The sequence below is a fragment of the Cannabis sativa genome, chromosome 6 (assembly GCF_029168945.1).
Source record: "Cannabis sativa cultivar Pink pepper isolate KNU-18-1 chromosome 6, ASM2916894v1, whole genome shotgun sequence".
Classification (NCBI taxonomy): domain Eukaryota; kingdom Viridiplantae; phylum Streptophyta; class Magnoliopsida; order Rosales; family Cannabaceae; genus Cannabis; species Cannabis sativa.
In genome coordinates, this window is record NC_083606.1 from 16,029,044 (window position 1) to 16,042,624 (window position 13,581).

The following is a 13,581-nucleotide window of genomic DNA, read 5'->3' on the forward strand; positions in this document are numbered from 1 at the left end:
TTGGGTCCAAAAGCCATATCAAATTAGAAATCTTTGGGAAACATAGCCTTTTTCTTGTTAGATACGATAAGATCCGAAAAATCCATCACTATTTGATGGTAAGAAAAAAACAATGAAAATATCAACAACGATAATTAAGAACTCCAAAAATCCTTTACAAAAAAAAAAAAAAAGACTACAAAGTTCTTTTTGTCGATGGCTCATCTTCCATTTTCCTTAGCAAAAAAGCAACTTGAAATGTTCTTCATTTCATATACATGTACCATAAATATAATACTATGACCTAGCAAGATTCCCACTTCATTTAATTACTTATCATATTCCACCAACAAAACAAGTCTAAACTAAACTAAGGAACCTAGCTAGCTTTATGTTGAACTTGTGCATATTAAAAAGGCCAAGCATGGGAGAAGTGGTGATTTTATTATTGGCTTCACCAGAAGAAGAAACGAAACATGCATATCATTCTTAAACATATAAAATTAAATAATTAAATAAGTTGAAAAGTTGTGCTCCAATTCTTTCACCGCTACACTATTTTTTCTTTCATTCTTTCACCATTTTAGGCTTTGGATATATGTGGTGCTTTATGCCACTGATCATGTACTTTTATTCTCCATCCAAATAATTAGGTTTAACTATTCTTGCATTCATCTAAATCATATTGAATTTGCACTCTCTCTCAATGATTAAATTGTCTTTTTTTGGGACAGCATCCTAAAATATCCTTTTAGAAGAAGATCTTTACTCTAAATCTCACTTTGGATTCTTATCCCGTACCTTAATAGTTATACAGTAGAATCTTTATCTAAAAATACACTTATTAGAATTAAGTAAATTATATTCTAATTGAGAGGTTATAACTAAATAGAGTTAAACTAGAAAAAAATTCAAAATACTAAAATATATAAATGTAACAATAATAATAATAAATAAATATTAATATTATATCATAACAAAATTACTTTTAAATAAATATAATATTTATATATGTATTATAATTTGAAATAAAATTATTAATTTTACGTAAATAAATTTACAAAATATATACATATATTTTATTAAAATATAATTATTCTTATATAAAAGTATACTCGAGACTTAGAAAATGTATATATAACTAATTATAATTTAAAAGTTATTTTTATTTATAATTAATCTAAATTGAGACTTGATTTTTTTTTATAGCAAATTAGAAATTATTTTTCAATAAAATATTTTTAAATAGAAATTTTACTGTATAAGAGAAGACTGAATTGTCAATAACTTCAATATCTGAAACAAATCCAAAGAAAGGTAGCCGTAAGTTTTAAGGACCTCACCTTTTTATTTCCACTTTTCTTCTCTTTTTAGTTTGTTCCTTATCTGCACTTAATACTTATCTAGCTTTTCTTTAGCAGCATCAATTAATTGATTAGGGGTAAAAATGTTTAAGAAAAAACAAAAAGTTATAAACCCATGACATAGTAATAAGTTTATTAACTTTCTTTTCCTTAGTGTGATCTCCAATAATGATCTACTTTTTTAAAGAGATCATATCAAGTAAATTAATGTTTGGAAAACTTAAAATCATGAGAAAATATTTGTCACCTTAATATGTTAAGCATTATAAAAATTAACATATTATAGTGTATTTTAATATTAAGTTCATAAATTTAGTAGAATTTTAGTAAAATTTTAATAAAATTAAAATTTAGTATTATCTTCTCTCCGCCGTGAACGAATTGTTTACTAATTGTTATATATTATAATCGAGGCGTTTTCAATTTCAACTGTCTCTACCTTAAGTGTTAAAGAGGCGCTTAGTTGGATAAGGAAGAATAATAAGTTGAATGTGATAATTAAGACGGGCTGCATTTTAGTTGTTCAAGCCATTCTTAGTTCGGTCTCTATGCCTTTTATTTTCGATTTGTTTGTTCAAGATTGCCAATTTATTTTATCTTCTTTAAATAATGTTTCCATTGGTCATGTTAAACGGTCTGCTAGTATGGCACGTGGTGCTTGTTATTGGTTAGGTCGTCTTTTTACCGAGAGTGATGTTCCACTTGCTCTTCCGTCCATTATATTAGCAGATTTATTTGTCTAATGAATTATTTACTTTATTCAAAAAAAAAAAAATTGTATCTCCTTTTTTTAGTTGTATTACTAATATAAAAGTAAATAAAAAATGAGAAAGTTAATGAATGAAAAAAGAAAAGCTCTCTCCAAAAATGAATCGAATTAGTACTCAAATATCCATTTATCATCCAAAAATTACGCTTTTCAAGTGATCATGATCATAGCTAGCTTACCCACTTTCCGCATTTTAGAAGTGATGGGTAACTTCTGTGCTGAAATCAACCAGCCATTAGAAAAAAAAAAAAAGTCATGTATAGAGGCTATGGTTTGCTGAAATGACATATAGTGATGGAAGGGATATGAAACTTAATTTTGTTCGACCGACTAAAGAAAAAATATATTTGGTATATGATTGAAGGAATCAAGTTCTGCATGTGATCACTTCACCAAAGGGATATTTTCTAAGGCACATCAACTTTCACTTCACAAAAATTAACCCTTGATGGGCATAGACACTACTTAAACTATAGAAACATGTTAAACAGGTTCAATAACCCTTTTAAAAACTTCAATCACTCAAAAACAGTGGTCAATAGTAACCAACTAGAGCTTTTTAGAAAGGAAAAACAATTAATCACTCAACAAAGTGTGGTGGATAAATAGTGCAAAAGCTCTAAAGACAACCCTTGTAACAATCATATGATATCAGAAGCTTGCCTAGCAAAAATATAACAGTATTTCTTTTTTTCTTTTTTCTTCTATTGGCATTTTAAATCACATTTCATTTCGTGATTGTGGAAAAGTTTTTTGAAGCAAATGGCAGCCAGCTTAGCTTGGCTTATAGCTTACCCATGTCATGTGTAGCAGCATATATAACATTAAAAGGCACCTCTCTGTTAATAAGGCCCATCCATTCTTGTACCCCACTTTGGCATAATTTTCTATATTCATAAACTACATTTGATTCTAAACTCAACCCATCAATCAAATCGATGAACCAAGAAATTAGAGCCATTCAGCTGCCTCTGTTGGCTCTAGTTTTGCTTCAGTCGTGGTTGGTTTTATAGTGACTTATCTTCCTTTAAAGTGCAAGAATTTGCATAAAAATTGTAAGCCATAGATTTTAGTTAGCCTATTATTTAGTCTGGCCACTCCAACTAGCCAAAGCCTTCTAGAATATGATGCTTGAATATGCTTCTCTTGTCAACTATATATCATTTCCCAATTCTAGAGTTGCCCCTCTTCCTTAGATGATGTTTTAAGGTCCATCCAAGACTCTGCCAGAACATCCTAAATTGAAAAAACAAAGTAGAAGTAGAGTAAGAATGATTACTATAAAGACTCCTGCTGACCAACTTGAGCCAAGAGACACTTACAAGATTGCTTACATTATGCATTTCTTGCTTGGTGCTGGGAATTTACTTCCTTGGAATGCTTTTATCACAGGTGTTGATTACTTTGGCTTTCTCTATCCATACAAGCATGTTGAGAAAGTTTTCTCTGTGGCTTACATGAGTTGTTCAATGCTAGTTTTGGTTCTGATGCTGATTTGGGGTAGCTGTTATGGGAAATTAAGTTCAAGGCTAACACTCAACTTGGGATTTTCTATGTTTGTTCTCTCTTTAATGGTGGCTCCAATGATAGACTGGGTGTGGTGCACAGAATCAAGTGAGAAGACCTATGGAGTGACAGTTGCTTCGGTCGCTGTTTGTGGTATAGCCGATGGCTTAGTTGGTGGAAGCTTGATGGGATCAGCTGGAAGGCTTCCGAAACAGTACATGCAAGCTGTTTTTGCTGGAACTGCTTCTTCAGGTACTTGCTGCATTTATACTTTTTCATACTAGTTCAACACAGATAATGTTGATGAAGTAAACTTGAAATATAAGGTAAAGCATTCTATTTATGCTATGTGGTCTTAAAAGTTGACCAAGAATGTACACAACTGTCTTTGTTTAGTTAAGGAAGAGATAAGGACATTGACCCAGTACTATAAAAAAATGAGTATTAATAGATTTTATGCCATTGGAGTATTCTGCAAGTTAAACTTATGCTACTATAATTCAAGTGATTCCTACGGAAGTACTGGCATATACTGAAATTGTATTAGCAGGCAAATCAAAAAAGGTAGTTAACGAGTTATTCTATTGAAAGAAAACATGAACTTGAACTATACACTTTTCTGGAAACCTATTAAATAGAAAACATAAGAGATTAACTTATCTGCTACATACCTTTTACAAAACCTAGTCTTTGCTGCAGGTGTTATAGTTTCATTCTTGAGGATTTCAACAAAAGCATTGCTTCCACAGAACTCGAAGGGTCTTCGAACAAGTGCCCACTTGTATTTCCTCTTTAGCACTATGATCCTTTTATGTTGCATAATTTGTTCTAACTTGTTATTCAAGTTACCAGTCATGCAGAAGCTTAGCAAGATTGAAGAACAAACTGAGGCTACTTTCTGTTTAAGACCACAGATATTCTCAGTCGCACGAAAGGTCCGATGGCCAGCTTTTGGAATTTTTATAATCTACATAGTGACTCTTTCAATTTTCCCTGGGTTTATAGCTGAAAATTTAGAATCAAAGATTCTCCAAGACTGGTATCCCATTTTGCTGATCACAGTGTATAATATTGCAGACTTAGTAGGCAAGTCTTTAACAGCCATATATATTCTGCAGAGCATAAATAAAGCAACTTGGGCTTCCATTGCCAGACTTCTGTTTTATCCTCTCTTCACAGCTTTTCTCCATGGACCAACATGGTTGAAAACTGAAGTTCCAATGGTGGTTCTGACCTTCATGCTTGGTCTGACCAATGGCTATCTAACAAGTGTCATGATGATATTGGTTCCAAAATCTGTTCTAGTTACAGAATCAGAACTATCTGCAATTGTTATGGTTGTATTCCTGGGACTTGGGTTGGTTGGTGGTTCAGTTCTTGGTTGGTTCTGGATTATCTGAACTTTGTCATATTATGTAAGCTTATGAATCAAAGATTTTAATTGAATTAGATTATAGCTAGAAAGAGTTTCCTATTATAAGAACATAGTAAGCTGATAATACTATACTCTGCCAGTTAGAGACTTTGGATTTACTTTGGTCAATGTAAAAAGCCAGTACGACTATTTTTAACCAAGACAAACCTCTTTTACGAGTTCTTTAGCACCACTCATCTATGTCTCTCTTAAAAATCTTCCCAAAAGACCTAATCAATCAACCCACCGGAAAGAGATTGTAGAAAATAGAAATTACAGTCCAAATCTGGCAAACTTTTCTTACCCACCACATAATCATAAGGAACAAAAACATTGGTCACAAAAATCAACTGCATAATAATTCAATTTGAGTTAAGAGTATGTTCAACTTCAACCACAGCTTAAACCCATGATAGGCAATTCATTTAGCCGATAAAAAATAAATCATAACGCAATACTGAGAGAAACTGAGAGCAACAAATTGATTCTACCTCTTTACTTCATCCATACATTATTTTACAAGAAGAAACCATAGCTATCGTTAATATAGTTCTACTAGGCACCCAAAAATTTGACAAAAAGGGTTAAGAGAAGAATATAAACAAAAGGCTTGGGAAGTTAATATCTTAACTATTATACAACAGATCATGAAAAAGGGAGATAGCCTAAGAAGAAGCAGCTATAGGAGTTGTCCCTCTAAAGAAATTGGGTGTTGATAATTCTGTATTTGCCTCTTCCTCATCATCATCTTCTTCAGAATCCCAAAGAAACCGAGCATATGATGCTAAAACAAAACTGCACAATCCATACAAAAAGTCAAATTAATAAATATACAAACCCCAAATTCATTTCAATCAAAACATAGAAAGTCTAAGAATTAACCATTGCTATATACTAACAAACAAGTATATACGAGTCTATGAACAAGGTTTATAAATTTTGAATTGAGCATGAAATTGAGTCTTACCAATCATCTGGAGAGGCCTTAACAGCTTGATCAAAGTAAGTCTCTGCTCTTGAAGCATCCTTGTGACCTTGCCATATCAAGTCTCCATACATGGATAGAACATCACCATCATTCGGATTGGATAATATGGCTCTACCACAATACTCTTCTGCTTTCACAAAATCACCACGCACCTAAAAGCCAAACCAAATTTGATTAAACAAAAGCTTGAAAGAAGAAAACGCACACTGAAATATTTGTAATTTTTCTCATCTATCATACAATAAATGATTCAAAAAGCTTACATCTTTTAAATACTTGGCGTAATTGCTCAGAAGAAGAGAATTCCCCGGATTGGCTTCGATCATTTTTTGATAATACACATCAGTCCCATAATCCGAATCCCAAGACCCAGAATTCCCATCATCTCCACCGTTGGATCCACCATTACTACCACCCCCACCACAGATTTTCCCACCGCCACTACCAATTCCACCTCCTACCAAAACGCTCACCAACCCATTACCTCTGGATCCAATATAAGACTCTTGGTTTTGCGAGCTCGAAAATAAGCCCACCCCATTATCCAATGGCGCCGTCGTAGCACACTTAAGCCCATAACACCTGTCATCCTCCTCTTCCTCTGAAAAACCATCAAGGATTTTGTCGTAAGACTTCTTCTTTGGCACCGAGAGGTCCCGGAGATCGGTCTCGGAGAAAGCCCGTGTCATCTTCGCCGTAGATGAATCCCTGGCCGGCGATGCTGAATACGACGATTGAGAAGAAGGTGAGGAGTAGGAGGAAGAGGAAAGGGAGAGTGATATGGAACGGTTTCTGGGTATATGGCTAGCTATCTCAGCCTCTGAACACGAATCCTTTGACTGAGACGAAAACCATTGATTCAAAATCGGAGTTGACGAGCTTCGTAGAAGCATTTTGTTTACAAAGAAATTTGATTAAAAATGAAAACCCAGAATCGATCTGGTTTTAGAGGGTAAAATCTCAGTCTCAAATGTCAGAGTAGGTTGAGAAGGAGGAGACTTGGTGATGGTGCTTTTATACTCGAGAATAAGGAAGAAGAAGGGATTCAATCTCAGCCGTCGATATTTCGGGTTATGTTGAAGACAATCAACGACGCATTGTGAAGCACGTGCTGTATTTGATGGTTCACTGCCCTATGCCTTGTTTGTTTGGCTTCACAAAAGAGCATTGCAATTATGCGGCACCGCGCTCTTTAGTAATATTTATTAGAGTAATTAACGGCGAAATCTATTTATGTTTTAATTTTTATACACTTAATTCTTTTATTTTTTTTTTGTCGCAAAATCCCCTTATGTTTTAGTTTTAATACACTTAACCCTTTATCTTTTTTTTTGTGGCAAAACCCTCTTATGTTTTAGTTTTAATACACTTAACCCCCTTATCTTTTATTTTGGTGGCAAAACCCCCTTAAATTTACTTTTCTTTGCAAATTTAAAGTTTTAGCTAGATATTACCGTTAAATACTAATTGGATTAAACTGTATCGACTTCGAGGTTTTACCGTTACATATACACAGGTGTATACAATGGTTACTGACGTGTCAAATTTGCAAAGAAAAAGAAACATAAGGGAGTTTTGTCACACAAAAAAAAAAGATAAGGGGGTTAAGTGTATAAAAGTTAAAACATAAGGGGGTTTTGCCACCAAAAAAAATAAGTGAGTTAAGTGTATAAAAATTAAAACATAAGGGGGTTTTGCCGCAATTTGCTCTATTTACTAAAAGTTATTTTTTTAAAGTATATGAGATCTGATATTCAATTATACTGATAATAGTATGTGAATATCTCCAATAATAATATTTTGAAGAATACTTAACAAGGTAAAAGTTTAGGTGACAAAATATAAAGATGAAGAATGCTTGATGAGGTAGAAAATTTAAGTGACAAAATATAAAGATGTTATACCATTGAAGATTAAAGAATGCTATTCTTGAAATTTATATGGCATTGATGCTATATTTTTTTAAAACAAAAAATTAAAGAGAATAAATACCGTTTTGGACCTTGTATTTTGTCAAAGTTACTAATTGGACCTTTTTTTTGTTAAATGACAAAATAGATCATGTATTTTCTAAAATGGTACAAATATGACCCTAAACTGATTTTTTGTCAAAATAAAACTTAATAATAATCTGATCTAGAGATGTTATGACAAAACTTGTTATATTTTCTGAATCTGTTCGTGTTAGAAATTGTCTTAAAGTTGGATTTATTAAAAAATAAAATTGTTGAAAATTTAGTTCATTATCTTATTTTTACCATTTTGGAAAATATAAAGTCTATTCTATCATTTAACAAAACCGATAGTTCAATTAATAACTTTTGTAAAACACAAAATCTAAAATGCTATTTACCCAATTAAAAGCTCAATATATATAATAGTTTAATAAAAAAAATTAATAAGTAGTTTCGTTTTAATTTATAAAATTTTAAAATACACATAACAAAAATAAAATTAAAAATATAACTAAGTAACAATAACCTAGTATATAATAATGTGTGAGATCATAATTATATTATTTTTAAAATGTGTTATACCATTAGAGTATTTTTAGAAGTAATAGTGCCAAAAATAATGTAAAAGAAAAATAAAATAAAATATTATATTTTAAAATAATATAGAAATGTATCACTTTTAAAACAATGGCTAATTAGGATTTTTGCCCCCTGAACTTTGACATGTACCAAATCATATCCTATGAACTTTTAAGGTTGTTGATAATGCCCCCTGAACTTTTAAGATTGTTGGATTTAAGGACTTTTTTCTAATTTCATTCAATTTTACTATTTCAGTAATTGCTTATGTACTAAACCATGCTCTCTAGATTTTGATATCTACCAAATTATGTCCCTTGAACTTTGACATGTACTAAATTATGGCCCCTGAACTTTCATCCATGTTAGACTTTTTTACTAAAATTAGAAAAAAAAAAAAAAAATCAATCTCAATAGTTCAGGGGGCATTTTTAACGACCTTAAAAATTCAAAAACATGATTTAGTACATGTCAAAATTTAAGGGCAAAAATACTAATTAGCCTAAAAAAATATTATCGTTAAAGATGCTTTGATAATAATAATAATACATTTCAACAATTCTCTTTACAAAAGCATTACCACTTGAACCATTTTTTTTTTCTTTTTGGTTAATTATTGCAAAAGGTGAAATTAATTATGATTTCTATTTGCTAATGGAGGAGAACGGAATGTTTCGAAAGTCGTAATTGCTGAAATTAATTAGCAAGGCTTTTGCTTTAGAAAATTTGAAAAAGGAAAAATTACTTAAAATATTTATAATGGGAAATTTGATTTAATATACTTATATTAGACTAAAATAAAATATTTAAACTAAAGATTGTCATTATATGCTTTTTTTTAATAAAAATCATAAGATTTATTAATTAATAAATTCGTTCAAAATAATATAACGCACTTCAGAGGAACAGTCATCCAGCTGAAGTACACAACTTGTAAAGAAACAAGAGTCTCTTGTCAAGCAATGAGCCAATTTATTTGCAGATCATTTTACAAAACACAAATCAACAAAAGATAAAGCCAAAAGTAAATTTCGAACATCTTGAACAATAAGACCAAACTGTGAAGGGTAATTCTATTAAATTTAACATAGAAAACTAAAACTACCGTTAAATCAAAAATTCGGTTATATAGCCACATTTTATATAGAAGAATAGATATATAATAATATTATAAAATTAATAAAAAAATATTCTGTTAAGTAATTGAGATATTCTGTTAAAGTTAATTTAGAAAATTAAAAAATACAGATATTCTGTTAAAGTTAATTTAGAAAATTTAAAAATACCGTTAAACCAAAAATTCTATTACATAGCCACATTTTATATAGAACTAGGTTGATGTTATGTGCAATGCACGTATAATTAAATTTTTTTAATTAGATTCAATAAGGTGATGTTAAATGCAATATATGTGTGTTTAATTTTTTTAATTGGGTAATGTATTTTTTTTTTAATTTTCGAAATGGAATTTGAGATTTTGATCTTTAAGAAATTTTTTTTAGCTATTGTTATATTAGTGTGTCATTTGAATGTGATTATATATATTTTTTAAATTTTTCAAAATTTTTTAATTAGGTAACGTATATGATAATCCATATATTGTAATTTACTTATGTTGGGTTTTGTACCCTAAATAAAACACATTACAATCTAATCTGATTAGTTATCAATTTAAGAGATTTGAAGTGATTTATGTTAATATGTATTTTTCATGCTTATGGTTTAATATATGCACAAAATCAGTTAAGTCCAGAATATATATTCATTCACAATTACAATAATGTCAACACAGTGGAATGTGATTGTGATTATATGATTCAAAAGACTAAGTCTCTGTTTCATCAGTGTTTTTGGATTTACACTGATGTGATAATCAGGGATGAAATATACTTACACTTGGAGTAAGTGTTATGTTCTTTCCAGAATATTGGTAAAGTATATTAGTTACGAATGTATGGAGTATGCATTGTACTGGACCGATATTGAACTTAGTCAAGATATTATAATACATACCGTTGTATCTTTCCAAGTCAATATTACTAGTTGATCTTAGATCAAAAGAATCTAAATCCTGATTTGCTTAGGCTCAATCTCAGGAGTGCTATTCATGTTCTTTGATTTATTAGTTAAGCCTACTTTTGGGTCAGGGTGATACGTATATTTTAGGAACATGATAGTATGATTGAGTGGGAGCGCTAAACATAAATATTGAATCTATAGCTTCTACAGGTGTTTAGAAGTCAAATGATGATTCCCTTCGAGCTTAGCTAAATAGAAGTAAATGGATGAGCTCTTGTTTCAGTGATTATATCTTAGTTCACTAAAACATCATTTACAGGTAGCTAAGTGTTTTAAGGGGCCAAATACATTGAGGGGTGAAACAGTAAATTTATCCCTTCTCGGTGTAAATCATCTATATAGAGGATCTTTGATCAAATTAAGATTATAACGATGGTTAAATGTGATAGCGTATCTATATCGTGGAACATATAGAGCGTTCTATATAAATCTGAGAGTGCAATTCCAAGTTCTAAGAGTGGATTCAACAAGGAATTAATAAGTTAGGGAATTTACTTAGTAAATTCGGTTCGGCTTATTAGAAGCTCAGTAATATAGGTCAATGGTCCCTATTCTAGTTGAGACCATACTGCTTGTAAGACTCAATAATTGATTTATGATTAATGAATTATAATTCTAGAATTAGACTATGTCTAGTTTGTGAATTTTCATTAAGCAAGAGCGAAATTGTAAAGAAAAGAAATTCTAGGTTTATTTATTAATTAAGAGATTCTAATGTCTAATTAATAATTATGTTAAATGACAATATTATTTAATAATCTATTTTAGTTATTAAATAATTAGTTTTGGCATTTAAATGGTTAGAATTAAAAAATTGGCATTTTTGAGAAAATAGAAATAAAAATTGTTAAAACTGTAAAATTTCAAGTGGGGCCCATTAGCACCATGGCCGGCCACTTGAAGAGAGTTTTTCCAATTATTATTTTCATTATTTTAATGCAAATAATTACTAACCTAAACCTAGTGGTTGCATATAAATAGAAAGTGATGGTCGACACCAAAATAAGAGTGATTCAGTAATTCAAGAGATTGCCTTTCAGAAAATTGAGCCTTTCACTTTCTCTCTATAGCCGACCCTCTCATTCTCTCTTTTTCTCTTCCAAATTTTGAAATACCTTGAGTAATAGAGTAGTGCCCACACACAACAAGTGGTACCTCAATCATAGTCTGGAAGATCGTGAAGAATCCAAACCAAAGAGAAGGACATTCGGATTCAGATCTTGGTGATACTCTGCGACAGAAAAGATACAAGGGTTAGAGATCTGAGTGGAAGGAGACATATTATTCCGCTGCAACCAATGTAAGGTTTCCTAAACTTTATATGTGTTTATTATCGTTTTAAAAAGTTCATATTTAGGATGTTAAACAACATACTTGTGAGTAGATCTAAGATCCTTATAAAATAAACTCCAACAACTTATTCTTAACCAAAACTCACATAACTAAATTTGAGTGTGTCTATATATGGGTTAGATTCGTAAATTTGATATAAAAGTTTTTTATTTCCAAACTTTACGAAAAATATGGTATGTGAATTCAATCTATCTATATATATATAAAGAAGAAGTATGAAGCGCTGACATGACATTCTAAAATCACTTCAAATAGCTTTATCTCTTCTCTCCTTAATTCTCTCTTTTTTAAATTTTTTATTAGGTTTATAAATATTTATTTATTTTTTTTATATTCTTTTATTATTTTATTATTAATAATTATATTAATTAATAATTTTTAAGTTTTTTTTTTTAAAAGAAAAACCTAGCTTTTTTTTTTTATAAAAAAAATTTATATATATTTATTTTCTTAAAAACCTAAAATATCTAATCCTAAATTAATAACACGTATGATGTTATTTTTTATGTATATAAATTTTCAATTTTAAAAAACTAAAATATCTAACCTAAATTTTTTCTAATTTTCTTTTCTTTTATTTTATTCATATTAATCTACTCTTTTCTATAAATTAAAACTACCATAAACAAAATTTAAGCCTAAAAATATATTTCTATCTCTCTTAACCGCTCTCCCAGATTCTGTTTTTTTTTTTTTTTTTTGTGCAAATTAATCTATGTGATTGTGTATACATATCTCTCTCCCAGCCAGCCGCTCTCTCATCTTCTACTATTTTTTTTTTACTTTTATGCATATTGATCTATTTGATTGTATATACAAAATTGTGAATTATAATCTTAGTTATTTTTTTTGTTTTCGTAAATTTATGATTATTTCTCTCTTACTTTCGAGTGTGTTTATTTTCTCTTCTAATTCATTTTTTATTGGTCAATATTTGGATTATCTTTTATTTTTATTTTTATTTATTTTGTAAATGAGGCGAGAATTAAGTGGATTGAGACAGATAGTCAGGAAGCCAACATGAAGGTTCATGTTTTGTGTCAATTAAGAAAAAAATATATAGAAGTATTTTTCATATAATATGTGTAATTCATTTTTTATTTTATTTTTTTTTTTGGCCAGTTTATTAACCTGGAAATTGATATTTGTTTTGAATGTTAAGTGAAGTAGATTTCATACTATCTTTCTTTTTTATTATTTAATATTAAAAATAATAAATTAATTATTCAAACAATACCTATTTTTTTTATTTGAAGCATGTTTATGTTTTTTTTTTCAGCAAAATATAAATTCAAATATTAAATTCAGTGATTTTTGAATAATTTATAATAATTACATGCACATATAAATTTTCATAATTTTTATTGTTGCATATCTATTTATTTTTTTTTTAAGTTTTTTAAATCATTTTTTAATATTAATTACCTTTCAAATTACTTTGATAATAAATTACTTCAGGAATTTTTAATATAAAAATTTTTAATTTAAAGATTTAAATCGATTTCAAAATTAGATTAAAAAATAAAAAAAATATATATTAACATATAGAAAATAAAAATTTATTCGAGTTCACTAAATTTGATAAATATTAATTA

The 13,581-nt window shown here is 29.5% G+C and overlaps 2 protein-coding genes across 2 annotated transcripts; one reads left to right on the forward strand and one right to left on the reverse strand.

Annotated features, from left to right (window-relative positions):
* The first annotated feature begins 3,231 nt into the window (after positions 1–3,231).
* Positions 3,232–5,082, forward strand: LOC115725180 (equilibrative nucleotide transporter 8). Its single transcript, XM_030654612.2, has 2 exons — positions 3,232–3,870; positions 4,318–5,082. The coding sequence occupies exons 1-2, from the start codon at positions 3,384–3,386 to the stop codon at positions 5,016–5,018; spliced, it is 1,188 nt and encodes a 395-aa protein (XP_030510472.1). The 5' UTR covers positions 3,232–3,383; the 3' UTR covers positions 5,019–5,082.
* Positions 5,083–5,500: 418 nt separating this feature from the next.
* Positions 5,501–7,179, reverse strand: LOC115725181 (uncharacterized). Its single transcript, XM_030654613.2, has 3 exons — positions 6,284–7,179; positions 6,000–6,172; positions 5,501–5,827 (listed from the first exon to the last, which is right to left on the reverse strand). Exons 1-3 carry the CDS (start codon positions 6,911–6,913, stop codon positions 5,698–5,700), a joined length of 933 nt encoding a protein of 310 aa, XP_030510473.1. The 5' UTR covers positions 6,914–7,179; the 3' UTR covers positions 5,501–5,697.
* Positions 7,180–13,581: the final 6,402 nt, after the last annotated feature.

Excerpts from the sequence above, each read along its gene's own strand:
- LOC115725180 (XM_030654612.2), top strand. The coding sequence starts at position 3,384 with ATGATTACTATAAAGACTCCTGCTGACCAACTTGAGCCAAGAGACACT. Across the intron at positions 3,871-4,317 it reads TGCTGGAACTGCTTCTTCAG|GTGTTATAGTTTCATTCTTG; the intron begins GTACTTGCTGCA and ends TCTTTGCTGCAG.
- LOC115725181 (XM_030654613.2), bottom strand. The coding sequence starts at position 6,913 with ATGCTTCTACGAAGCTCGTCAACTCCGATTTTGAATCAATGGTTTTCG. Across the intron at positions 6,173-6,283 it reads ACGCCAAGTATTTAAAAGAT|GTGCGTGGTGATTTTGTGAA; the intron begins GTAAGCTTTTTG and ends TTTGGCTTTTAG. Across the intron at positions 5,828-5,999 it reads AAGGCCTCTCCAGATGATTG|TTTTGTTTTAGCATCATATG; the intron begins GTAAGACTCAAT and ends TGGATTGTGCAG.